At 41.6% G+C, this 24873-nt stretch overlaps 10 protein-coding genes across 10 annotated transcripts; 1 reads left to right on the top strand and 9 right to left on the bottom strand.

The window, feature by feature from the left end:
* Positions 1-17: 17 nt before the first annotated feature.
* On the bottom strand, positions 18-783 carry RPS6_4 (40S ribosomal protein S6; the record flags this gene model as incomplete). Its single annotated transcript, XM_064829214.1, has 2 exons — positions 18-438; positions 515-783. The coding sequence occupies 2 exons, from the start codon at positions 781-783 to the stop codon at positions 18-20; spliced, it is 690 nt and encodes a 229-aa protein (XP_064686416.1).
* Positions 784-5368: 4585 nt separating this feature from the next.
* OCA1 (tyrosine-protein phosphatase required for protection against superoxide stress (By similarity)) lies at positions 5369-7002 on the bottom strand (the record flags this gene model as incomplete). The annotated part of the gene is made up of 3 exons (XM_064829215.1): positions 5369-5623; positions 5681-6523; positions 6610-7002. 3 exons carry the CDS (start codon positions 7000-7002, stop codon positions 5369-5371), a joined length of 1491 nt encoding a protein of 496 aa, XP_064686417.1.
* Positions 7003-7419: 417 nt separating this feature from the next.
* On the bottom strand, positions 7420-7865 carry ATC70_009993 (uncharacterized protein; the record flags this gene model as incomplete). Its single annotated transcript, XM_064829216.1, has 3 exons — positions 7420-7590; positions 7652-7731; positions 7787-7865. 3 exons carry the CDS (start codon positions 7863-7865, stop codon positions 7420-7422), a joined length of 330 nt encoding a protein of 109 aa, XP_064686418.1.
* A 623-nt stretch (positions 7866-8488) lies between these two features.
* NQO1 (NAD(P)H dehydrogenase, quinone 1) lies at positions 8489-9832 on the bottom strand (the record flags this gene model as incomplete). Its single annotated transcript, XM_064829217.1, has 4 exons — positions 8489-8599; positions 8654-8946; positions 8999-9610; positions 9673-9832. 4 exons carry the CDS (start codon positions 9830-9832, stop codon positions 8489-8491), a joined length of 1176 nt encoding a protein of 391 aa, XP_064686419.1.
* A 245-nt stretch (positions 9833-10077) lies between these two features.
* ATC70_009995 (uncharacterized protein) lies at positions 10078-10690 on the bottom strand (the record flags this gene model as incomplete). The annotated part of the gene is made up of 5 exons (XM_064829218.1): positions 10078-10102; positions 10159-10353; positions 10409-10486; positions 10540-10580; positions 10655-10690. The coding sequence occupies 5 exons, from the start codon at positions 10688-10690 to the stop codon at positions 10078-10080; spliced, it is 375 nt and encodes a 124-aa protein (XP_064686420.1).
* Positions 10691-11465: 775 nt separating this feature from the next.
* On the top strand, positions 11466-12219 carry ATC70_009996 (uncharacterized protein; the record flags this gene model as incomplete). The annotated part of the gene is made up of 4 exons (XM_064829219.1): positions 11466-11511; positions 11569-11622; positions 11675-11831; positions 11892-12219. The coding sequence occupies 4 exons, from the start codon at positions 11466-11468 to the stop codon at positions 12217-12219; spliced, it is 585 nt and encodes a 194-aa protein (XP_064686421.1).
* Positions 12220-12229: 10 nt separating this feature from the next.
* Positions 12230-14323, bottom strand: ATC70_009997 (uncharacterized protein; the record flags this gene model as incomplete). The annotated part of the gene is made up of 6 exons (XM_064829220.1): positions 12230-13338; positions 13395-13661; positions 13722-13779; positions 13834-13991; positions 14059-14083; positions 14147-14323. 6 exons carry the CDS (start codon positions 14321-14323, stop codon positions 12230-12232), a joined length of 1794 nt encoding a protein of 597 aa, XP_064686422.1.
* Positions 14324-15976: 1653 nt separating this feature from the next.
* ATC70_009998 (uncharacterized protein) lies at positions 15977-19381 on the bottom strand (the record flags this gene model as incomplete). The annotated part of the gene is made up of 1 exon (XM_064829221.1): positions 15977-19381. One exon carries the CDS (start codon positions 19379-19381, stop codon positions 15977-15979), a length of 3405 nt encoding a protein of 1134 aa, XP_064686423.1.
* Positions 19382-19856: 475 nt separating this feature from the next.
* ATC70_009999 (uncharacterized protein) lies at positions 19857-21359 on the bottom strand (the record flags this gene model as incomplete). The annotated part of the gene is made up of 1 exon (XM_064829222.1): positions 19857-21359. One exon carries the CDS (start codon positions 21357-21359, stop codon positions 19857-19859), a length of 1503 nt encoding a protein of 500 aa, XP_064686424.1.
* Positions 21360-23300: 1941 nt separating this feature from the next.
* On the bottom strand, positions 23301-24618 carry ATC70_010000 (uncharacterized protein; the record flags this gene model as incomplete). The annotated part of the gene is made up of 4 exons (XM_064829223.1): positions 23301-23353; positions 23420-23854; positions 23914-24053; positions 24137-24618. 4 exons carry the CDS (start codon positions 24616-24618, stop codon positions 23301-23303), a joined length of 1110 nt encoding a protein of 369 aa, XP_064686425.1.
* Positions 24619-24873: the final 255 nt, after the last annotated feature.

Below are 24873 nucleotides of genomic sequence, written 5' to 3' on the forward strand. Positions count from 1 at the left end.
AATCCGTGATGCGTGAACTATTTTTTAATGGGACCAGAAGTATGTGGTCTTGCGTTATCTTGCTGGAATCTAAACGTTTTCTTGTCCAGCCCATAGTACTCGATAGTGTCTAGCAAAGATGAGTCCAGAATTTCAGCATAAACTTCTGAGTTAACAGTTCCTTCGGTAATGGTGGAGCCATAGCTGGGTCCCTCCGCTGTTATCATGCCCCAGAAAACAACGCCACCACCATCTCCCTGAACTTGAGCCTCAGTTTGATGAGACATCAACTCAGTGGGCCTGTCAGTCCAGTAGAAAGATTCGCCGTCAGATCCCCACATGTTGACCCTGGTTTCATCGAAAAATCCCCATTTACGCCAATCGTCCGCAGTCAAATGTCGATGTCTCTTGGCCCACACAAGACGCTTTTTTCCGGTTCTCCGCAGACACGAAATTGGTCTTTATTTTTCTTTTAGCCTTGAACCCTTTGCGCTTGAGTATATACTGTATATTCCTCAAAGTCATCTGAACTCACATATGAGCAAGGTAGCACTGCACACCCTTGGGGCCGTCTAAATTACCATTGCGGAAATTCCTCTCAATGTAGTTTATATTCTGCGTAGTGATTTTGCTGCGTCTTCCGGGTTTGGCATGTTTTGAATGACCAAGAAACTTCTTCCTATAGCGAGAAAGTACACTGACGGACAAATCTGGGAAGATTTTTTGAATGGCACGGAGGGAACAACCTTGGTTGAAAAGAGCGTTGAAAGATCCTTGAACCTCCTGAGGAATGGGACGTGTCATGTTAAAAAAAAGTGATGAAGTAAAGATGGTAAAATATAATGAGGGAAAAGACCAAAATCTCAGGCTTCTTTATACTTTTTTAAGCATTCCTCGGATAACTAACATTTTAAACATAACTGATATAAAAAATTACGACTCTCGGATTATTTTCGTGGAATGTATACAAACAATAAGGTCATCAAGCGATATTTCCAATTTTACAAAATCGAAATTTTTTACTTCACGTCAGTTGCACTAGCTCAGTATCTACTGTATCAATCATTTTAGTAGCTCATTTTGTGGCCAAAAACCCAAGCTTTCGTAGTTTTACTTTAGTTTTCAAACTGGAAAAAATTGACAGAGCTGTAAGTGTAAAACTACGAATTGGCAAAACACTGGAACGTTTTTTTCGCGCACTGTAGTTTTAGCACCAAGTTTTTTCGGTTTTCCGCCAAGAGGTCTAGCTGGGTCAGGGCAATATAGTTTTCTGAGCCTTGTAAGAGTAGAGTTACCCACTCCTGGATATAAATTTTTTATTTTTGAGAACGACAGACCACGTTGGAGCAAAGATTGGAGAGTGTTGCGCAAATCTTGTGTTAAACGAGCAGGCATAATGAAAGTTTTGAAAAAGATAAGAAAGCAAAGAAATAAAGAAGAAATTGGCTTCTTTTATACTTTTAGAATGCTCCTCGGGTATTAAATATCCTGAGCATACCGCGGGTAGTTTTTTAGATTTCTTCGATACGTTTATTGGAAGTAAAGATATCCACCATTCTATATCATCTAGAATTACCCACCTAACATTTTTGCCACGTCTCACTTTAGCTGGTTATACTGGGATTAAAATATAGTCCAGCCATAAGGTTTTTATGCTGCTGTAATCCCTATAAACTGTTCTATCGAACGCAGTATGGGGTATCTTTGTTTTCTGAGTTTTGGCAATATACTGGGTAAAAGTCAAGATTATTTGAACGAACGGGACAGTTTTTCCCCCTACAGTATATCAACTGACAGCCAACTACTTAGGTTATTTATGAAAACTGAGCGCACATCAATAGCTTTGATATTTACAGAGAAAATTGGTAATGAGTGCAATTTGGCAAAACACTGCAACGTTTTCTTCGCGCACAATAGCATTAATAACACGCAAGTCTTAAATTTACTATAATTAACCGCGCATTTCAAAAAGAAAGTTTTGAACCTTAGAATTAGAATCAAAGCATCTATCACTTAGAAACTAAGTTCTGTTCAATGCAGAGTCTCTGTGTCGTTAGACAGAACTGTAATCCACTTACACCTTTGACAACACAGCCTACTATGCCCTCTATTTAGGTCGAATCTTGTTCAAAGCTAGCCATTTTCAAGCACGAATAACTCATGCTACAAAGCGTTGTAGACGCTTGGAATAAGACCCAATCGCTCCCCTTTGATACGCCTTACTTACTGATGCTTTATCTCAATTTTTTTTGGGTCATTGCAAATTCATGAAAATCCTCATTTTTTCATAAGTATTAGCAAGGGAAAATTCTTGAAAATCAAACGATCGCGTTTTTCACCTTAAAAATGAAGACTTTTCCTATGATACATATTAGACCAAATTGACTGTAAAGATGATATGCAACATTGGAAACTACTCCTTTGAGAGTTTTATATGCTAAATTTTGACATTTCTGCAGAAAACCTAATTTCAAATATTTTAAGATTGCTCTTTCTTTTCGGTCTGAAAGCTGAATGTAACCAACATCGTTCGATGCGCCTTCATTGACTTTTTATAAATACATTAGAAAGTAAAGCGTCTCGACGACAATTTTCATAATTAAATTTAGCAAAAACGTTTAAAGGATGTGATATCAAGTCAAGTCTGAAAAAGAAAATATCCACTGCACAATTTCAAATTAAAATGCAGCAGTTACGGCTGCTACGGCAGAAAACTGAAACCAAATCTACTGGTCGTGACGTCGGTTAGGACGCCCTCTCGTTTTTCCATACTCTCGTTTTTTATTCTCTTTGAAAAGCGCGTTTAGTATCAAACCCTATGGATTTTGGAACTTTTGTGATTAAAAATAACATTCTAGCTTCTAATAACACGATCTTTCACTGCTAAAATTACTTGATGCTGCTTCTTTGAAGTGGAATATAGTAGATATCATTCGATAACAAACACAGAAAGATGTAGAACAAGCACTAATCGAATTTGTTTATTAGGTTTCGATAATTTTTTTTGCCTGTTTGACGTGGGTGCTGCTGCCATTGCTTCTCTGTTATCTTTGCTGTCTGCTTCTTTGGTGTCTATCTCTGGCAGCTGCTTCTTTAGTCTTTGTCTGGTTTTTGGCGTCTCTCGTCCTCCAGTTCTTCTATGGTGTTGCTGCTAATGTTGCTGCTGGTGTTGCTGCTAATGTTGCTGCTGGTGTTGCTGCTGCTTCTCTTCTGGCCTATTTTTGGTCTTCTATCGTTGGTGTATGCTCGTTCTCTGATCTATCACTGGTGGTTGCCTACTCTCTGCTCTATCCGTGGCTGTGGTAAGTGGTAAGTGGTAAGTATCTTTTTTCTTCTTGTCGCAATGACATAAAGCTTCTTTGGACGTTTGTATTGTTGCCTTTTTTTTTTCATTATAATGCATTCATGATTTTTGCTTTGTTGCGCTTTCTTTTTCTTTTGTTGGCTGTGATATGATCAGCTCAACGCATGCTTGCAATGTTGTTGTTTCGTATGTACGAACAATAGGCATGATGTGCTGCTATATATCTGTATTGCCGTTGTAATACTACTTTGTTATATGGTTGCGGATTGTTGTTTGTGTTGCCTCTGTCGCTTCACATGAAACAACATTAGTCATTATGTTGTATTACACACTTATACTACTACTATTGTTCATGCAACTGTGTGTGTTTGTGTTCCTTTGCATCAGACTATTACCATGCACATTACTCATGTATGCATTTTTGTTTCAACAACAACAACAACAAGCTGTTCTGAACATCTTTAATGTTGTATTTGTTGTTATGCTTTTCTTTTGACTCACTTTTTTTGTGTGAGTGTTCCTTTTTTTTGCCTACATACTACATTACTATACTCCTATAATACTGTAAGCATGTTCTTTTCTTTTTTTTTTCTTTTATTATGTTTCTTTGAAGCATACCTCTTTATTACGTTGTGGTGGATGTGCCTATCGCTGAAGCTCAACAAGACTTTATCCGAGGCTAGGAGATGGATAGGCTGTCTCCACTTGGTTATCACTACTTACTTTAGTGATGATTGAGAGTCTCAACGCCAGAATCTAAAGCTAGGTGGTGTAAGTAAGGCATGCTCTAGCACCTGGGGGAAATTTGATGATAGTAACAGTTATATTGCTATATATAGCGGCGCTTAAAATTTTGCCTCACATCCGAACAGGGGGAAACCCTCGCAATTTTTTTTTAGGTCAGCGGAGTTTTTAAATCATTTGATTGGCTGAGGGATTGAAAGAGAAAAGGTCTACAACTAATTGATTTTCTGTTGGTTTGCCGTTTAATGCGATATTGTCTTTTGTAATAATAAAAGCTTATTAATCAAATGGAGATAAAAGTGTATAATCACACCTGTGATGTTCTTCAGAATGGACACTGTTCATGTCTCAATGAAAACAACTTAGAAAAAAAACATTTGAGTTTGTGAACAATACCTAGATATCACAATTGCACAGCATTCTAGAAGTGGATAAACAACAACTTACAATAACTAATATCACACCTTCAATTTTCAATGTTACATTACAACTGCTTTGATTGCTATAATAGCTTATCCAAGCCTAGCCAGGGTTACTTAGGTTGATTTTTATTGTAGCCAGTGCTTTTGAATTTATATCCTCTCTAATCAAACGTCAACAACATTTGCCAGATGTCGCAATAGCAGTACCGCCTGTTACACTCTATCATCTCTAACGCTGTAAGTTAAATTCAAATGTGTAATTAAAGACTCTTCTTTTGGTACTGAAATACTGGATCTTTTCGTTTTACATACAATTAAGACACATTGATTTCTATTGACAGTACTCTACCATTGCTTTACGATTTACTTTGTAAAATCATTAAATCTCAAGAGCTATGCAATAGATTGTGGAACATGTCAGTATTGATCAGAATATCATTTCCAATGCTATGGCATCCGAGTTCTTTGCGGTTAGCTTCCTTGAAGAGATGAAGTGTTAGGTGCGAATCCAGTAACAATTCCAGACGATATTCTGCTTGGCTGAGGCGTGTTTGACTTGGGGTTACTGAGAACGACGTCGATGAGTAATGAGGAAAAATAGTAGAAATAATTAATTTTCAAAGAGCCGTACCGCTAGATTTTACCAAGTGAACGAGAGCTTCAAGCTTAGTAGCTATTGTTTTTTTTTCTCAATTTTCTATATGATGGTATGATTTTAAAAATTTACTTTTCGGGTTTTGAAAATCCTCTGCTTGTAGCTCATAAAATATAAGATTTTGAGCAAACTTATAAAGGGAACGCACATCTGGTACTTGAAACCCTCGCATTATAATAGTTATAACGTAGAGCTATTGAATTGTTTTTGTTTTTCTGATAAAATTTAATAAAGTGAGTCATCTAATAAGTCTACATCTATGCTCTAAATGATTTTATCACTGGGTATACGACGTCTATAAAGACTTGCCTTATAGATTGCTAGAGTCAAGATAGCAAGCACTATGATGCCACAAATGATGCCTATACGAAACGTGCCTCTGTAGCAAGCAGCGCCGTAACAAACATGGCTGTTCTGTTTCTCTGCTTGATGGCCATACAAGATGCCAAACAAAACATTGAAGATTTGACTACCAAACGCGGGAGCGAAAAGGAAAATGCCCCAATTGCGAGCAAATACCTATATAGACTTAGTCAATGGATTATCTTTCAGAGACATGCACTATCTACCACAAACCTCTGTGCCAAATTCGGTTGTCACTGCTGGCCCGACACCAAATGCAATACCATAAGCCGATGAGATAATGACAGTGCAAGGAATCAGCTTTTCAGGATTCATTGCTGCAGTAGAAGTAGAAACAAGCCACGTCAATGTCATGAGCATGGAAACCAAAGCAAACACAAAGATCCACAAGCGATGAATACCAAATTTGTTTCGCAGCACATCGCTCAATGCACCAAAGAATGCTCTAGAGCCACAGTTGCCTAGACTGAACAGAGTAATGTGAAGGTTTCTTGCATGTTGTGTGGATTCAGCACTGTTTCCTGGAGCTGAGATGGCGTTCAAGATTTGTCCAATGTTGGCGAGGTAGATGTAGCCAATGCCCAGCACGACAAACAAAGTGCTGAATAATGCCAAGCCAATGGGATGTTGAAGCACTCTGATGCCCGAGATGACAGTTTCTGAAGGGTAATCTTCTTCGAGCTTGTTACTGGACTCGAGCAGAGGATCGCTTTCAATACTATCTCTGACACTAGCAGCGGAGGAGCTGGGTTCTAAGGAATTGACATGCTCTAAAGGCTGATGCTCTTCATCAATGTGTTGGTAAATAACTTGCTGCCGACTAAAATCCTGCACAGGGCCCAGAAAGAAGGACCCAAACAAAATGCCAGCAGACATGACAAATGCAATAAAGATCAGAAAGTTGTATGTACTGTCGTTTGACGTGGGTGCATCTTTTTCATATCTTTCACTGCCAAATAGTAGGTCATTGATCTGAGAGAATACTACACCACATGTGCCCACTGAAGCTGTAGTGAGGCCCATACTGAGACCACGACGCTGCTTGAAATTATGGCTCTAATTATAGATGAAAAGGTATAAAGGGAGATATGAGTTGACTCATCCACATAAGGACCACCCCCTAGACCTTGTTGTTTGCATACCTGAGAATCCAATGCACACAAATAAGCAGCAGCACCTGCGATACCGGTGCAAATGAGATAGAAGGCGCACAATATAAAACTATCAGGTAGTCTTCCGGCATAAGTTTGAGCGACCAAAAATGGACCCAAGAACATCAACAGGGCCGAGACTTGGAGCGTCTTTTTGATTTTAAGAGTCTCAATCATCCAAGCACAAAGTGGTCCTGAAAAGGACACACCTACAAAGCATGCCGTGCTGACAAAACTGTTTTGGACAGCAGACCAATTGAATCGATCATTCAATGAAGTTCCAAATGTTGGATAAATGTACTGTGGTCCAGATACATTTGCGACAATCAATGCAGCCAGGAACGACAAGGCCAAGCTAAATCTATACGATGGCCGTGGTATCATGTGTATTTGGGAAGGAGAGGGGTGAAAAAGGAAGCCAGGAGGATGAAAATGTTGAAAGTAAAAAAGAAGGAAAGAAAGAGAAAAAAAAGGCATTTTATACCCTTTGTTACATTTTCGTATAAAAGCAGTAGATCGCTAATTAGAGAGCAAGATCATCTCCACACACACACACACACACAGAGGTCAAATCAAGACACACATGAGTGTTACAATCCCGCACACGTGTGGTCTCTCTATATGAACTTTCTGCTGTATGCTCCATTCCGTCTCTTTCACCTCTCATCACACTTTTTACAAAACCGCTTTTCGTGCTGCTGCTGCTGATGTGCATTTTGCTGGCTGCTGATGCGTGTTGTTGTCAATATGATTCATGCTTTATATAGTAAAATATAAAATATAGAAGCTAAATGATTACATTTATTTTTGGGCCTTGAGGACCTTCTTGACAATCTTTTGCTCTTCGATCAAGAAAGCACGAACGATACGGTTGCGGACACAGTGAGCACAACGAGAACCACCATAGGCACGGCTGACGTTCTTTTGGGTCTTGGAGACGGTAGCAAACTCACGAGGACGGAGAGCCTTGACCTAAATATACAAATCAACTCAATATCTCATGTCATGCTTGTGCAGTATATATATAACTTACACCAGCGAGAGCCTCACCACAATCACCACAACGAGGAGCCTTGACGGGCTTCTTTTCGTATTGGACGACGAGCTTTCCACCTAGTGCATCCTTAATACTCTGTTCCATTTGGAATCATGTAGGCATATCACTTACCAGGAGTCTTTACGGCTCTGACACGGTTGGAACGGGTGTTGTAAGAACAACGGCGACGGTAAGTAAGTCTTTGAGCCATTCTAAGTCAAATAAAACCGAGTTAACAATCTGTCGTCCTGTGTGGGTTCAGTGTTCATCTCCCAATCAATCTCCATCTAATCCATCCAACTACAACGGTGATCCATCCATCCATTGAAAAAATCGTTCATGAATCGTCTCGTTTTTGCATGGTTGGGTTGAATGGTTGGGTTGATTGATCGATGTACAAAATATATACCTAGTATAGTGACAACGTTCGGTTAAGAAAGGGGAATGTACTGCTTGACTCTTTGCTCATTATATCGCCTTGTCTGTCGCCCCACCCTCTCTCTCTCTCTTTGCTTTGATTCGGAGCCAATGAAACCCTATTGATTTAACCTGCCGCTTTTGACAGCACTTGAGCCCTTGCCGGATTGCATGTAGTAAGCGTGTTCCACTGATGTGTTGCTGAGGCGTCAGAGACCTTATGATGATTTGTCATGCGTTGTATCTGACTAGACGAGTATTTGATTTGAGCAGGTGCCCTTGACTAGTTTTGGATTTTGGATATACATGTTTCTTATCCAATGTACAATCGTCCATTGAATCACTGTGAAAACATTTAATAGAGAGCATAGGTGCATTTTTAAAAACAACATCCAATTCAGATGAGCCAAGTTAAGCTCATGAGTCGTTATGTTTATTAAAACTGGTATCATCATATACCTCGGCAGACAATGTGGGATCAACCCTTGCTTCAGCAAAGCCAATTCTCATGTTCTCTTGATCAAACACCTATGGCTCAATGGAATCAGTATGTGTTGAATCCTAGATGGATCGTGTTCTTACAGTGTAATATGCTTTGAAGAATACATCTCCCATGATCCAATGATTAGGCTTGTTTGTATTCTGACCCGAGATACCTGACAAACACATGGACGCATCACTATCTGAGGGTAGTAATACGTAGTCATTGGAGGAGACCGCTAGTTTGCGACCTTCTATCTGAATGGCAAGCTCAGGCAAAGCTCCCTTTAGATGACATGGTACAGAGTATGTGCCATCATTGTTGTATCTTGCTCCTTGGATCTGCACATGCATCATTTCGGCCTCTTTCGGAGAGACGAGCAGTAAGGTGGTTCCTAGTCTGCAGCGTTAGTATGCGATACTTTAAGCAGACTTACTTTTGCTAACCTGTATCCATAATCAGATAACGTGATGCCAGAGAGTAGTTTCCAAAAGATGCTCCAGTCATTTCTATTTGCCAATACAAATCTCCAACAACGGGTGCATATGTAATGAGTCCTCGATAGTTGTATGGATCAGTACCGCCGAAATCAATCTCTCCACCTGCTGCTTGTAGATATACACTAAACATGGCTCTGTCAATCAGTCCTTGCTCTACCATGTTCTCAACAAGTGTTGGTTTGCTGGGTATCGTTTTGCTCAAGTTGGGTAGCCCTAATCCCATGATACCATCAATGGGCAAATTCTTAAACTCGTTAGTTATTTTATAGGCATCAGCTACAAATTGGCTATGAACTGTAGCAGAGCCTAATTGAATGGTATCACGGCCTATATGCGCACTGATTGATCCTGTTCCGTATCGAATGATGAGTGGCCGTTTGCTGTCATATGGTGTGTAATTAATGGATTTCTTGGGTTGGTATACATGATGTGTCTGGCAATACTGCTTAGAAATGCATGCTTCGTTGGAAAGCACCCAAAAATCAGAGCTGCCTGTGTCGAATACAATGTCATACGTGTTCAAAGAGTGCTCTCCAATGCCGAGGGAGCCTGTGTATCCTACCATGTACATTGCGTCAATGGACTGATGGGCATGAGTCGTCCACACCACCCGTAAATACCACTGCCATGCAAGTATCCTCTCTGCTTTAGTTTCACTATTCGGTTGTGATCATCGTTGCTGCTGATATCTACTGTTGATCTTTCTATGGGTGTAGCATTGGATGTAATCAAACACAACACTGCTGCCATAACGGCATAGGTGATGGGTTTCATATTCATTGAGTCCAAGAAGAATGTCCATTGTCCATCTTCACCTCCTCTATATACCGCACTAACAGCCAACTATACAAACAATGATTCGAATCCGTCGCCTTTTAAGAAGTTACGTTTTAAAACCATCGGTTATTTAGCCTTGAACAAACAAAAAATCTCTTTTAATAATATATATATACAAATTGATGATGAGGATGTAGTTGATGTTGGTGTACTAGTGGCGATGGTGGTAAGTCGTGATGTAAGGCTATTTACTCGTCATCGACACCATAACGTCTATTAGCAACACGGGTTAGACAATGTTCTATCTTTACACAAACAGCACTACTCACGCTTTCATCTCTCTGATCTCCTCTTCCTTCTTTTGCAAGTTCATCTTCTTGGTCACCTTGTTTTGTTGGTAATAGAGCACAATCAAATAACGGCCGAGGATATTGAAGCCTTGTAAATGTTCACAAGCGTTTTTTGCGTCAAAGATGTCCTCGTAGACTACGAATGCTGTACCGCGAGTATCTGATGCATTTCCACTATGGTGTGCAATGTATTAGTGATGTGAGCTGGTCATTAAGAGATTCTATTTACACTCGAATTTGTCTAATAGGCCCGTATTTTCCAAACACTTCGTATATTTCCTCAGTTGTGATTTTAAACGGTAAATTTCTGTATAATGTGTTAGTTGTACTTGTGCAAATGGGCGTATCATGGTTTATTACCTCACGAACAAGACTCTGTTTACTTCTGGTGGTAAACGTACCTAGACATGTGTATCAATGCTCTTAGTACAGAGTCTGTGTTGTGGTTTCATCTATCAACAAAAAAAAGACTTACATTGTTACGACCTGCTAACTTGGCTGCTGGATTCATTATATTGTGTTTAAGAAAAACGAGAAACTGCAACTGAAGTGAGTGATGGTGGTTGATGAAAAGTTTTGTACCCGCAAAATATTTTCTGCGGCTTTTCAATGGGCATGGTGGAATGATGGAGCAAGCTCACTACGCCAATGCTTTAAGGCAGCGAGAACTGCTCTTGTAAGGGTAGGCGAGTGTGTGGAGGTAATGTCTTTCATGCAAGTTTGAACGGAAAGAGTTGAAAAAGACATGTCCTGCCACATATTCAATGAAGCCAAAAGGGGCATCATCACATTTGGTGCTTGATGATCCCAATGCTGGCCATCCATAATGCATTATCCTGTTCCACTTGATATTTCTCTCAAACCTTCAGTGAGAAACTCTCTTCAGGGCGTGCTACTGGCATCCCATTCTGTCAATACGCCATCGCAGAGATAGCTGTGCTTGTACCTTTCATCTTGATATGAAATGTAGACCTTCATGATGTGGAGATTATAGCATTTGACATGTAGCCCATTCCATCACTACGATAGGCATAAATGACAATAGAGACATGGTTTTCAGAGCGAGCAGCATACGAACACGGCAGTTTGGGCACTTTATTTCATCCAGGTGCCACTTGTTGCGCACATATTACGATGGAGAACAGGAATTTCGTCCGCTTACTTCCTGTGTGCCTTTTTTTTTCTCACGCTACAGTACGCATAAATACACTCTCTGTGTGGGTCCTTGCCTATTTGTCTCTCTTTTCAATACACTGATATACAAAGCACCTTATAAAACTCAAAAAATGTCTATCTCTGATGATGCTATCTTGGAATTCATGTTCAACCCTGGTGAGTAGATGCTCTTTTAGCGGCAATAGATCAGTGTGTACTGAAACGGCGTTGTAGAAAGTCAAGGACAACCACTGGATGCCATCTCCAGCACTGTAGACTCAAAGCCAAGTGAGTATGATTGTAATGTCCTGTCATTTTAATTGTACTAACGATAGAACAGAATATACCATTTCTCCCGAATTACAGAGCAAACTGGAGGCCATGGAGAAGGAGGCTGTTATGTTGGTTGAAGAAAAGCAAGACACAGCAAAGGCATTAGAAATTCTTGGTCAATGTATACAATTAGAAGACAAATATGCATCAGCATACAATAACAGGTAGATAAGGCCAATTAGATGTGTCGAGTGCCTCTTGCTCAAACCCTATTGTTTACGCAGAGCTCAAGTGTATCGCATGAACAACGAGCTGGACAAGGCATTGCAAGATTTAGATTGCGTTATTTCTGATATTGGAGAGGGTCAGCCCAAGATCTTAAGACAGGCCTACACACAAAGAGCCATTATCAAACGGCAACAAGGTGATTTAATAGGCTCAAGAAAGGACTTTGAAGTGGGAGCCAAGCTTGGAAACCCCATTGCACGCAATGTTGCAGTGGCAGAGAACCCCTATGCTAAGATGTGCAATCAAGTCATGATGGAAGTGATGAACAGGGAAAGAACGAGAGGATTTGATATAGTAGATGCCTCCCAACAAGATAAGAAATAAAATGATTCGTTTATTGATTCAAACTTGCTCGCAATTCTTCAAGCTCAACTTGAAGTCTGAGACGTTCAATGCGTTCATCTTCTAATCGAGTTTCAAACTCTCTGCGGATTTTGTTGGTCTCTGCTCGGATCAGTCGTCGAATTTTAGCATCTAACTCATCTTCAGTGTCTGCTTGATCATTTGAGAGTGGTGTTGAGGGGAGTGCACTAGTAGGATGAGGCGGCTTTACTCGTTCAGTCGAAACTGCTGGCGGTGGTGCCTCAGGAAGTGGTGGCATGGTTCGCTTGGGAGGAGGAGGTAATGATTCTCCTCTGTCCAATGTGTCATTGATGGAGCAAGGTCTGCTAGTGGAGGGTGAGCGAACAGGAGCTACCACAGGCGTAGAAGTGCTCTTGGATCCAAAATTGATCTTTGGTGGTTTAGCCATATTGCTCATTGCGACATTATTCTCGGGGCTCATGCTACGATTCGCTCGACTAGGTACAATGGGCACTGTGGCTGCAGAATCGGTTGACGTGGTGGATGTAGGGCGAGGAATAGGTCTTGTTGGCCTTTCGTGTACGGGAGACATGGGAGGCAAATCAGGCGATGTTAATGGGATAGAGGGAATACGTCTGTGCCCATGACTACCTAAAGTATCGCTGTGATTTGAGGAGGGTGACATGATGGAATTAGTGCGACGAGTTGGAACAGGAGGTGTTGTCAGAGATCTGGGCGGTGTAGTAATAGGACGAGGAGGTGGTGGTGAGCCAACACTGGATGTGGAGGAATGGCTCTCGCGATTAGACAATAAAGAGGTGGGTCGAGTGGCTGCAGGGACAGGTGGAGGGCGAGCCATGTTGGTACTTTCGGCAGCTGCAGGTGTATTGTTGGGCGATGACTCTGTCTTTACAGTAGCAGGCCTAGCGCGAATAGGCCTTTGAGGTGGTTTCTCGTCTTCCAAAATTTGCACAAAATTAGAGGGAAAAATGCCAGTGGCTCCACTTTCGCTGATGCCTTTCCACCATCCATCATTCTCCATATGATCAATGACAGTTACGTATTCACCTCTCATCAGCTTGATTTCATCTTCATTCTCGGGTTTGTAATCATGAAGCACCATGGCTCTTTCTCCGTTGCCTATTACACGCCTGTTGTCAGCAATTGACTTGCTGCTTCCACTTTACTCAACTTACTTTTGACGGGTTCAGGGGCCGTATTGATATTCAGTTTAGCTGAGGCGGGCATATTGCTGCTTGTAGTAGGTTTGATTAATGAAGGATGAGGTTTCGTTGGAATAGATGGTGCATGTGATTCGTTGGAGGGTCCATTGGAGGCAGGTCTTTCGTTCAATGACGCTCTGTTGCTGGAGGTACCTGTTCTCTTTAAATTAAACCCACCAGCAAGGATACTACCAATACCGCCTTGTTTAACGCCATACGAAGCCAGCTTGAATGCGTCCTCTACGATAATATGTTTAGTCGATAAGATCCTTTTGACACACTGACACCATCACACTTTACTCTTTAATTTACTATCATTATCACCCGGATGAACGCCTTCTTCCACAAATTCCACGTGCTTTTATAAGAAATGTGAGTCAGGTGGAAACAAATTACAACAAAGCTTACTTACGTTGGCCGGAAAAACACCAATTTTTCCATTCAAGTCGCCCTTCCACCAACCCTCAGCGACATTGCGGTCCAACACAGTGACAATTCTGTTCTTTTGCAACGATAGTTCCTCGGGCGCTTGAGCTGAATAATCTTGAATGACAATGGCCAGTGTCATACCTGCTTAAAATGTCGCGCATTTGAATATATAGGTGTATACGAACTACAGCGGACTGTATAGACGTACCTTCGCTGGGTATCTTTTCAATAAACTATTGTGAACACATGTTAGAAATAGATTCGAAACTGAGATAATAAAAGTGGGTATACATTACATTGCTTGGCACAAGGCCTGATTTCTTGCTATCATCTATTCTTTGCGCTAACCACCAATCTGGACTATCTTTGCCTGTAATGCGGATTGTCTCTCCTTCTTTGAGGGCTAATTCATCGTCTTTGTCAGTGTCGTAGGAGAAAAGAACCTTGTATAGCTCTGCTTTATCAACAGACATGTGTCAATATATGCAACAGGTTTCCAATGCGGTGTTGTTGAATTACAGTACCTGCCATGTTGTTTGTTTTCAGTAAAATGTTGAAAAAGAAGAAAAAAAGAGGAAAGAAATTAGAGCTTTTTCTATCAGGAAAAAGTAAATGGGGGGGAGGAGATGTGAGAGAGAGAGAGAGAGAGAGAGAGGAGTGGAGAAGAGGTATTGCCGGTTTGCCATTGAACACACAGCCTGTAATCGGCCCTCCCTTCTTCTTCCGGGTAAATCGTCACAGGTTCAACCTAAACACTCATACATTGTCGTGCCATCATTCTTATACTTGCCATCCCCAACTTTTGTACAAAAGAGCAGCAGCCGGATCCAGCTCGTTGTTTGCATGCAAAACCATCGCTGTTGACTTTGTTAAGTCATATTTCTGATTACAACAAGCGTGCTATTGTTTGGGAACAATAATGTCGTACAACATGCTGCCCTTATGACGCTAAAGCCTCGCAGCGTGTCATACCATAACCCTTTCTTGATTGTTCTTTTTGTCGTAGCACCTGTCTGGGATGACAAGAGCGCTGCTTACTTTAACATGTTCACATTCTTATTGTGCACATCCAGAAAAATAGAGCTGCGGCAGGTCTGTCATTAACATCATCTCACAAGTGAAATTTTACAGACCATTGAATTCAAATCCTTGATTTTCTAATGAAATTTCCGTAATTTCCAATGAATCCATCAGTAATTTTGCCTTTCCTGTCTGGAACAGCATTTTTGCAATTTAAAAGTGATCGTTGACTTACTATTATCTATGCTTTTCACGCAAAGAAGAGGCATTATTCAAACAATACCAAATTATTAGCTTTTCTCCTTCCACTATGACGGTGGAGCCTGCATAAACGATCTGTCACTGTGGATCTGACTCTGCTGCAACGCTCCCGATCTGTATTCATAAGAACAATTCAAATGTAGACAGAAAGCACAGTATCAGTGTCTTTTACTACTCATAAATAAGAAAAACGCAGCGAAATTTGGAGGCATTGAACAGCGATTTTTCATCCTAGAAGCCTTTTTGAACCTCGAGAGTAGCGCCAAACAGTTGCTTCCAACTAGCATTAACTTGCTGACACATTTGCTCAACTTTTTGGGCCAAAAAAAAAACATGGCCAAAAATCGACCAAAAAGCATGAGGGATACCTCATGATTTTCATCGAAAATCAAACGATCGCGTTTTTCACCTTGAAAACAAAGACTTTTACTATGACATATATTATATCAGAGTGTTCCTCTCGATCCACAGCATCTCCTGAAACTGTGTTTGTAGGACCTTCATATACAAAATCTCGACATTTTGGCCAAAAACCTCATTTCGTATTTTCAGACATTGCTCAATATTTTCAGTCAATATACTTCTTATAAATAGCACCATCGGATGCGTCTTGAAAAATACTCTTAGAATGCATTAGTAAGTACAGAGGGATCATCACGATTCATATAGTCAAATCTGCCAAAATAGATTTTTTTTTTTTTTTAAATTGTGTTTATTGATTGAGCCGCGTACACTAAGAGTAATAGGTCAGAGTGAAGAGGCGGGTGCAATTGAGAAATGAAAAAAATATAAATATAAATGGAAACTAAACTAAACTAACAAAAGGAACTATCTAACTATCTAAATTACAAGAGGGAATGGATTTGATCTTCATCCACTGTCTGTCGGACAGTGGAGTGGATATGTACCAGAATCGCCTCAGGGACAAAGATAGTGCCGTCAAAAACAAAGCGCATATGGGCTAGCCATATTTGAGACAGGGTGATGAGTAGGATTCTGTATGGATGGATGCCTTTGACTTGGGAGTACCAGATATCTGAAAAGTCTAGGGACAGAAGAGCCTCTTTGATGTCAGTGATGGACGTGGTGGGCCATAGGAACTCAAAAATGACGCCTTGCCATACCTTTTCTTTGGATGGACAGTCAAAGAGCAGGTGGCTGGCAGTTTCATTGGGGGACAAGCAGACAGGACAATTGTGGGACTCGAAAAATGCAGGCATCATGTAGTGTAATCTGCTTCTAGAAGGGATACAGCCTGCGATGAATCGGTATATCACATTACGTTGAATGTAGGTAAGAGACAGGGACCAAAAGAATTTCCAATTAGCAGCAGAGACATTTTGCAAGACCAAGGGCTGTTCCACCGACGACAGTACAGACAGACGAAATGTTTTGGCGGAAGCCTGAGCGTTTCTAAGGGATTGGCCATCGTGCAGACAAAATTGATCCACCAGCGGCGCAAAAGAGACTCCAGGATCTACTACAGGGGCTGGATTACACACTGGGAGGAAGTAGGGCTGGAATTTAAGAGTGCCAGATGCGAGGCCTCTGAACACTGTCGAAGGAGCTCTCTTCCACCTGAGGAGGGAAGGGTCACGAGTGTCTCTCCAATGTACAAAGTTAAGCCGGGCATCGTACTGAAATACATCAGAAACCATCATCTCTTTGACTTTAAGAGGAACAACCAGTGAGGAGGATGGAGGAACATAGAAAGCCGCCTGTAATGGAAGAGCCATGGCAGTTGCAGAATTGATCGGTGCCGCATCAAACGACTTAGGAAGATAGTCAACTGTACGATATAACATATCGACAGTTCCCGTGCGTTGCTTTTTCAACCCCTTAGTACGACGAGCAGAGGGAAATAGCAGCGGGATTTGATGGTGGGGGTAACCATTAACATTGCGAATGTGGTAGCTTAAGAGGTACGACACAGGATGGGAATCTATGACATCTTGATCTTGAACCAGTATTGGGTGGAGCCAACGAAAATACAAAGCTGAAGCTTGTATTTGGATGTCTACAACACCGAGACCACCTTTGTCCTTTGGTAGAGTCCACACCTTCCAAGGGATGACGGGGAAGATGTTTCTTCTCAAGAACTGAATAGCCAGAGAACGCAGCTGCTTGAAGTCAGCTTGAGTCAAAGGCGTAACACGCAGGATGTACCATAGCTTGGAGAGCAAAAGAGAGTTCAGCACTGTAGCCTTTCCAACGACCGACAGGGAGCGACCAGAATGAATCTGGATGGCAGTTTTGATCTTTGTTACCAAAGCACCCATAAAGTGAACTCGCTGAATCCTACTTTGGACGAGAGGAAATCCCAGATAGGTCAACGGTTCATCGTCCTCAACAGAATGGAGATGTGTGATACCCATTTGTGATAATGGACCATCCCACATATCCCATGTATCCCGACCAGACACTGAAAAGGCTTCCACCTTGGCATTATTGAACTTGGCGTTGGAGGCAGCACAGTAACGAGCCATATGGAGCTGTAACCGAGTCAAATCATTGGAGTCATGGATAAACACCAAAGCGTCATCAGCATAGCACAGGAGTTTTGTTCGTGCAGTACCCATCAAGTAGCCTTGAAATTGGCGATCATGCAGGATTGCAAGCAGAAAAGGTTCAAATGCCAAGTTGTACAGTACAGGAGAGAGAGGATCCCCCTGCTTCAAGCCTCGAAGTTTCGCCACTTCAGTTGACAGATGGCCATTGATGTTGATACGTATGAGGTTGTCACCCATCAACTTGGAGATACACTTGATAATAGGGCGAGGAAACCCAAATTTCCCCAATACCTTCCTCAAATATTCCAAGTTCACCCGATCGTATGCCTTTTCTTGATCCAGAAGAAGACCGATGTCATAATCCAAAGTGTTAAAGGAAGGATCATTTTCCTGTTGTTCAGCGATGGACCATTTCCGTTGAGCATCTTCCATTAGGAGCTGGCAGATCATTCCATTTTCAGCAATGAATCGACCAGGAATAAACCCAAGCTGATGTCGGCTGATCAAGTTGGAAGAGACTTCCATGATTCGACGGTTGATATTGCGAGTGAAGAGCTTGTAGTCTGAATTAGCCAGAGACAGAGGACGGTAGTTCTTCATTTCAGCTGGATCGCCTTTCTTGTAAAGCAGACACATGACGGATTCGTTCCAAGATGGCGGGAACTTACCCTTCTTTAAAGCTTCATTGTAGACTAATTGGATGAGATCATGGAACGGTGGAAATTTCATTACCAAGTACAGGATTTCATAAGGTAATCCATCAGGTCCAGGACTACTCAAACGACGAGTCTGCTTGCTATCGGTCAAGAGTTCCTCCACATCAATCGGCATCATCAATGATTCCTGCTGCTCGCTGTTGAGCTTCAAATGACCTGGGATGTTGCGAATTATAACACTGAGGGAGGTTGAATCCAGAGCCTCCGGTGTGAACAGTGAAGTGTAAAAGTTGGTAGCAATGTTGGAGATACTAGGTTGATCTTGACATAGATCGCCAGTTGTAGGGTTCCTGAGTTCCACAATTGAACGACGATTTTCTCGAGACACCACAGAGCGCTTCAGGAAGCCTGGAGATTTCTCACCATGTTCCCGCCAAAATTTTCCTGCCTTCAAGATCTCTATTTCTGCAAGAGAGTGCTGGAGAGATTGAATCTGTTGATTAACCGTGTCCAAGCCTTGAAAAACCAAGCCTCTTGTCTTCTTATGCCGCATCATCTTGTTTCTCTTTGATAGCAGTCGGTGTAGCTGTTGTTTCCGCCAGTTCAAATCCTCCATTTGATACTGTTTGATAAACATCTTTACTTCGGCTTTGATCCAATCCCATTGTTGTTGGGGAGTGGAGAAACGCTTGATTTCTGCCAGACGCGCCTCACTATCAATGAGGAATTCTGCCAATGCCTTCCTAAATGTTTTGTTGCAAGCCAAGAACGGATTTGCCTTCCAGTTACCAGGGCCACGGCCATTCGCATCTTGATATCGAAAAGAGAATCCCAAGAGTTCATGGTCGGTCCAGGCAGGAGACAGATACTGCTGGTTGGTGCTAGTGACTAGATGATGGGCGTTTGAACTACAAAAGATGTAATCCAGAATCCCTGAATTGTTTCCACTATGCCATGTGTTGTGTTTGTCTTCCCCAAAAACGTCAATAAAGTAATCATCGAGTAGATCGGTCCATTCTACTGGTGCACTGGTGAGGGTGCCATCGACTCGACGATCCTTGTACTGGTAGTTGAAGTCTCCCATGATAAAGACGGTGTTTGTTGTAGTAGTAATAGTTTCTTTGACAATTTGTGTGCCAATGAGTTCTGAATAGAACGCTGATCGGTCGGTGTGAGCGGACGCACGGCCGTAAATATTAAGTATTGTTGCTATTGGTGGTGAATTGGGTGAATTTTCCAGGTCTCGAGTAAGATGAAGGGAAGCCAAGATAAATCGACCCCCATCAATGCCTTCTGAGATGTGTTTGAGTGAGTAGTGAGTGTTGAGGGAAATGATGCCGCAATGTTGAGTCCAAAGACTCGACTTGCAAGTAAATTGAGTGTTGAGTATGTCTATAAATGTGTTGTCTGTTGCATGTGTTTCTTGAAGCACTAAGATGTCATATCCTAATGTTCGAAGATATCTAATAAATTGTTGTCTTTTTTTGGTGTTATCTGTTTTTTTTAGGCCACGGCAATTGAGGGTGGCTATTTTCACTGTATTTTGCTGATTAATCATATTAATGTTGGGGAGGTGAAGGAGGGCCTGTCAAGCCGAGTTGGTGTCCAGTCTCTACTTCATTAGATGCAGCTTGTTGTTTGGCAGAACTAACATCATCCGCGCCATTAAATTTACCGATCTTCTTCGCAGGGCGTTCAGGGCGCTCCTCTCGTTCATTAGCAGAATGGGTAGAAGAGTCGTACATGATAATATCATTGGAAGCCCCTTTCCCATCGACTTCTTTAACTTGGAGTTTTGGAAGATCATCCATTTGAACATCTCTATCAACTACCTGCTTTCTAGCACCTGTTTGACTATCAGCGTCACCTTGAGTGCTACCTTGCTGGGTAGCAGCAATTCGATTATCGGAATCACCTTGGGAACCACCAGATGCAACATCCTGGCCTTTTCCTTGGGCATTACCTTTGTTTCCAACTGGAGCACCACCAGGAGTTACTTTGGAGCCACCCTGAGTACCCTTTTTACCCTCTTTGGCCACCTGAGAGCCCTTTCGGGGTTTGGCAGGAGTGTTTTCCACCGCACGGACCTTGTTTGGGCTGTTATTGCGACTGCAGTTCTTCACCACATGTCCAGTTTCATTGCAATGATGGCAGCGGACCCACTTCTTGTAGTCAGGACAATCAGCCCGACAGTGTTCAGAGCTCTGACAATTACGACAGAAAGCCGGCATTTGATCCCATTGGAGTAAAACTTTTCTTTGATCCGAAGCTGTCAAATCCCAGACAATGACACGGCTGAGTTTCTCCAAATGGCGATGACCAGGGCAAGATTTCCCAACGGGATGTAACTCTTGACATTCATAACCAGGGCTGGAAGGAACCGTTAGATTAAGTGTAGCATAACCTTCTCCTTGATAGATCCCATCAGTTCTCGAGATGCCGTGATCCAAGACATCCCCGAACGCAGAAAGTCGGGCAGCCATTTCCTCCTTCAACTGAAGGGCAGGCAAGAAAGGAAGATTCTCCAGGGTCAGTTTCACAATCGTAGCATCAGCATGGTACGAGGCAAACCCTTTCACAAAGGTGCCATCCTCTAGAGTGATACCTTCTTCAATGAGAGTCTTACGACCTTCGCTGTTGGGCAGCCACATGGTTTCCAAGAAGGCATGGTTGAGGTAGTGTCGAGGTTGTTTCCGGTATCCAAGAAATTCTTCATACATGTCTTCAGCATTAGAGGCTTCGTTGAATTGAAGAAGAGCCTTGTTCAAGAGATTGCGATTCTTGATAGGTGTCAGATCGATGAAGACGGAATCCTGTTCCACGCCTTTGAGGAATGGACGGATAACCGCCTGAGGAGGTGGCGAAGTATCCCCATTGATGGCCTGTTGCGAGGCCTCTGCTTCCGTTACAGGTCGTTTGACGATAGTGGGATTGAAAGAGACGATGGATTGTTGTTGTCTGTTGTTCCCTTTGCGGCGTGAGTTAACCACATGAGTCCACAACAGTGGAGCCGCAGTGTCAGCTTGCGAGGAACGTTGATGTACTTGACTAGTGTCTGACATGCGAAAAAGATGACAGAATAGATTAAAGAAGTCTTCCAAAATAGATTTAGGAAGTCGAAATTCGTTCAAAAATTCCTATTTCGAGAAAGAAAAAAAAAAAGGAGTCGGAGACTGAAACGATTTAGCTGGTGAAGATGTTGCCATGCTCATTGTGAAGGTAATATCTGCTGATGGAGGCTTATAAGAAGAATGTTGCGAAAACAAAATACACTACAGCTCAGTACGCCAGTAGAAGCTTTTATCTGGTGCGCATTTTCATATACGACACATAGGTTTAACCGCTATAAATTGCTCATCCAATAGATTTGTGCTCTCGAATGTTTGCGTACATAATGAACTGGACACTACTATTCGTACTGCAGAGTTATTAATTAACAGAGTCATCTTTGCAACTGTTGTAATTCAGTAATACCAACCCTTCCATTCTGAGTGCCATGAGTTTTAGGTGATCCTTCATCTCACTATCTTCTGCACACAGAAAAGATGGAAGATGAAAATCAAGTACGGGCCATTGGATAGAAAATGAATGAAAGGCCCTAATATAAATCGACATGAGTTAGTGACAGTACTGATCTGTAGGGCTGTTGCTCGTACAGTAACGGGATTATTCTGATGAAAACAAGGCATTATGCCACAACATTAGTTTTTCTTTTTCTTTATCTTTTTTTTTCGCTCCTGTCAGATCTTAACAAGCTGAGCTCTGACCAAGTCTTCATGTACATGCTGATATGTTCGTATCTCGGGTCTCATTAACCTTGAGACGCAAGACATTTGGGGTCTTTCTTTGGGAGTTTTCTTTGCCACTAGCACACTTTTCTTATTTGCTTCCAAGTTTGAACAGAATTCTGCACAGTTTCAAGTTGGCCAGGTCGCCTTCAGTAAGTCTATAGTGTGTTGGTTGCTATTCCCTTGTATTTCTTTATTGAATGCAAGCTGAAAGAGCTATTTATATCATGGTCCGTTATAGATATACGGCAAACGGGGCAAGTATGGAGGGTATGGTATGGTAAATCATGTTCTCACCTGCATCGGGAAGTGTTACTGCACTTCTGTTGTACCTTTACCTGTGCTTGAATGACGCGTTGTTACAAGCTAATAACTTCGCTAGTGATTACTCTCACCAAATTCGCGAGGAGGTGTCTTACGCTAGAAGCCCGCCTCGCTTATCGCTTAACGAGATACATGTACATGAAGGCAATTGGTTCTGGCTTGTATAAAGTTCTGAAGTACTGAAAGCACTCTGCTATGCAAAGATGCGGCTACTTGCTGGCCACTGGTTTCCAGCTACTAGGTATGAAGCGTTAGAAGGCTTTTGGCTTGTAGAATCCGAGGGCAAGTATCAACAAAAGGTTTTGTTGTCCCTGCTCTGTGAAAGCTTTTGCGTGCAACTGGTTGGTAAAAGTCTAATCTTGTGGGTCAAAATATTGGGAAGAGAGTTCACATTTTGGGATTTGGGGCATCACTGTGATCTGGGGGATAGAACCAGATGTATTTTGACTTGCTCGCTGGTTGATTCTGCTAATCATGATTGACATAGATCATGAGAACTACCAGAAATACGTTTTTTTATAGTCTTTTTATATCAATCCAGTAAAGATCACTTTTAACCCTGACTTCCCAATTTAACCTCAAATACGTTTATATGCTTGCTGACATCCACCTCTACTCCTGATTTTCTGACTCGAGTATAGGCATTTTGCCCATATATATCCCAGAATACTTGTGTGCCCTAGAAATTACGATTGTATTACAGTGGTACAACCATGCAAGGTTGTAGATGCGATTAAAACCGAAATAGGAAACAAGCACAATGAGTTACAATAATGTAAAGGAAAAATAGAATCTGTTCAAATTTGTATAGCAAATAATACATATACATTGCGTCGAAGAGGAGAGGTAAAGTTTCCTTTGCGGCATGGGATAATAAATAGGGCTGATTTGCTAATTGAATGCTGCTTTATATACAGGGTAACATGACATTGGATCAGTTAAATCTACAGAATTAAAAGCAAATTAGATTAATAAATACATGATGGAAGCAGTGTCTTCTTTCTTATTACCCATATTGATGCTTGGATCACAGGAACACTTGTCACGGAACTCGGGCTCTGTAGGACAATGCGTATATGCAGTATGTCTATAGCCAATATCGTTAAAAAAGTGGAAATCTTCCTGATTTAGCATCAACGACGCAGCTATCGAATGCACAGGAGCATCTCCCCAACGCTCGTAAAAGAAGCCACCTTGTTGATCCAAGTAATTGAATAATTTCAGATAGTCGTTTGATCTCCACAGCTCCAGTGATGCAATTTCAAAATTGGTCCAAAAATGACAGCCGTTGTAACTGTTGCCATCATTGGTAACAAATTTCTCGAGTGAATTCTTCTTGGATGGCCAGCGAGAGGCGACGTCAGGATAATCCCGCTTGAAATCCATCACAGTTTGCCATAATGTAGGCACGGTTTCAAGAAATTCTCTAAAGGCGATTGTAAAACCTTTCATTTTTTTTTAGCCAGCTTTATCCGTTTCACCCTTTTGCACCATGACAGCTTACCATATTTTTTATTGTTGTTTCGCATAAACTTGAATACATCATAATCAATATCACATGTGTAGTCAACATAGGGCTCAATTCGCCAATAGTAATCATACTCATCCAACATGGGATGTCTGAAAAAGAAGCCACTCTGGAATCTGTACACATAGACAGCGCAGCACCGCATGCAAAATATAAGCACCCGACCTCCTGAAAAAAATAAAGCAACTTGCTTCCTTACCTGCACATGTTTCTATATGATTCACTGTCTGCATAGGGAATCCCCTTGGTTGCCATTTCGTTTCTACATTCAGCAGCATAGGTCTGATTGATATGGGATGGATAGCCCCACATTTGGCTGTCGACTTTTCCGTATTTTGTCTGTGCCTTTGTCAAGACGGACGTTGATTGCTTGAACTCTTCCGTAAAGTCATCATCGTTCAGAAAGACGTATGGATAGTTGAATTTGGAATTAAATGTCTTTTCCAGCTGCAACATGGTGGAAGCAATGCCATCCAGCTCACTATTACGAACCAGAACGACAAAACAAGCCTTTACAGGTTTATCGTTCTGTAAAACCGAGGTTCTTGGGTCAATGTTGTGTCTGGGCGCTTGATCCTTATTTTGGGATATGGTAAAGTATGTTTGAATGGATAGAAGCACAAGGATGAGACCAGCTGTCAAAAACACATAGGGTGTTGCCTTTTTTCCCAGCCACTTCATGATATACTTTCTCGAGGGTGATATACTATGTGAATTGAAGAAAAAAAACAAGATGATGGGAGAAAGAAAAGGAGTGAAAACAAGACTAAAACAGTGGATACATATATAAATAGATGGTAGCGGACAATTGATCATCCCTCAACTGATTTATACGTATAAATAGGCACCAAATGTTCCATTCATGCTTCAAATGTTGGCAGAAACACAATATACCTTGCATGGCTACATAGAAACAACACAATACATCATGCATGG

The sequence above is a fragment of the Mucor velutinosus genome (assembly GCF_035048745.1).
Source record: "Mucor velutinosus strain NIH1002 chromosome Unknown tig00001563, whole genome shotgun sequence".
NCBI lineage: Eukaryota > Fungi > Mucoromycota > Mucoromycetes > Mucorales > Mucoraceae > Mucor > Mucor velutinosus.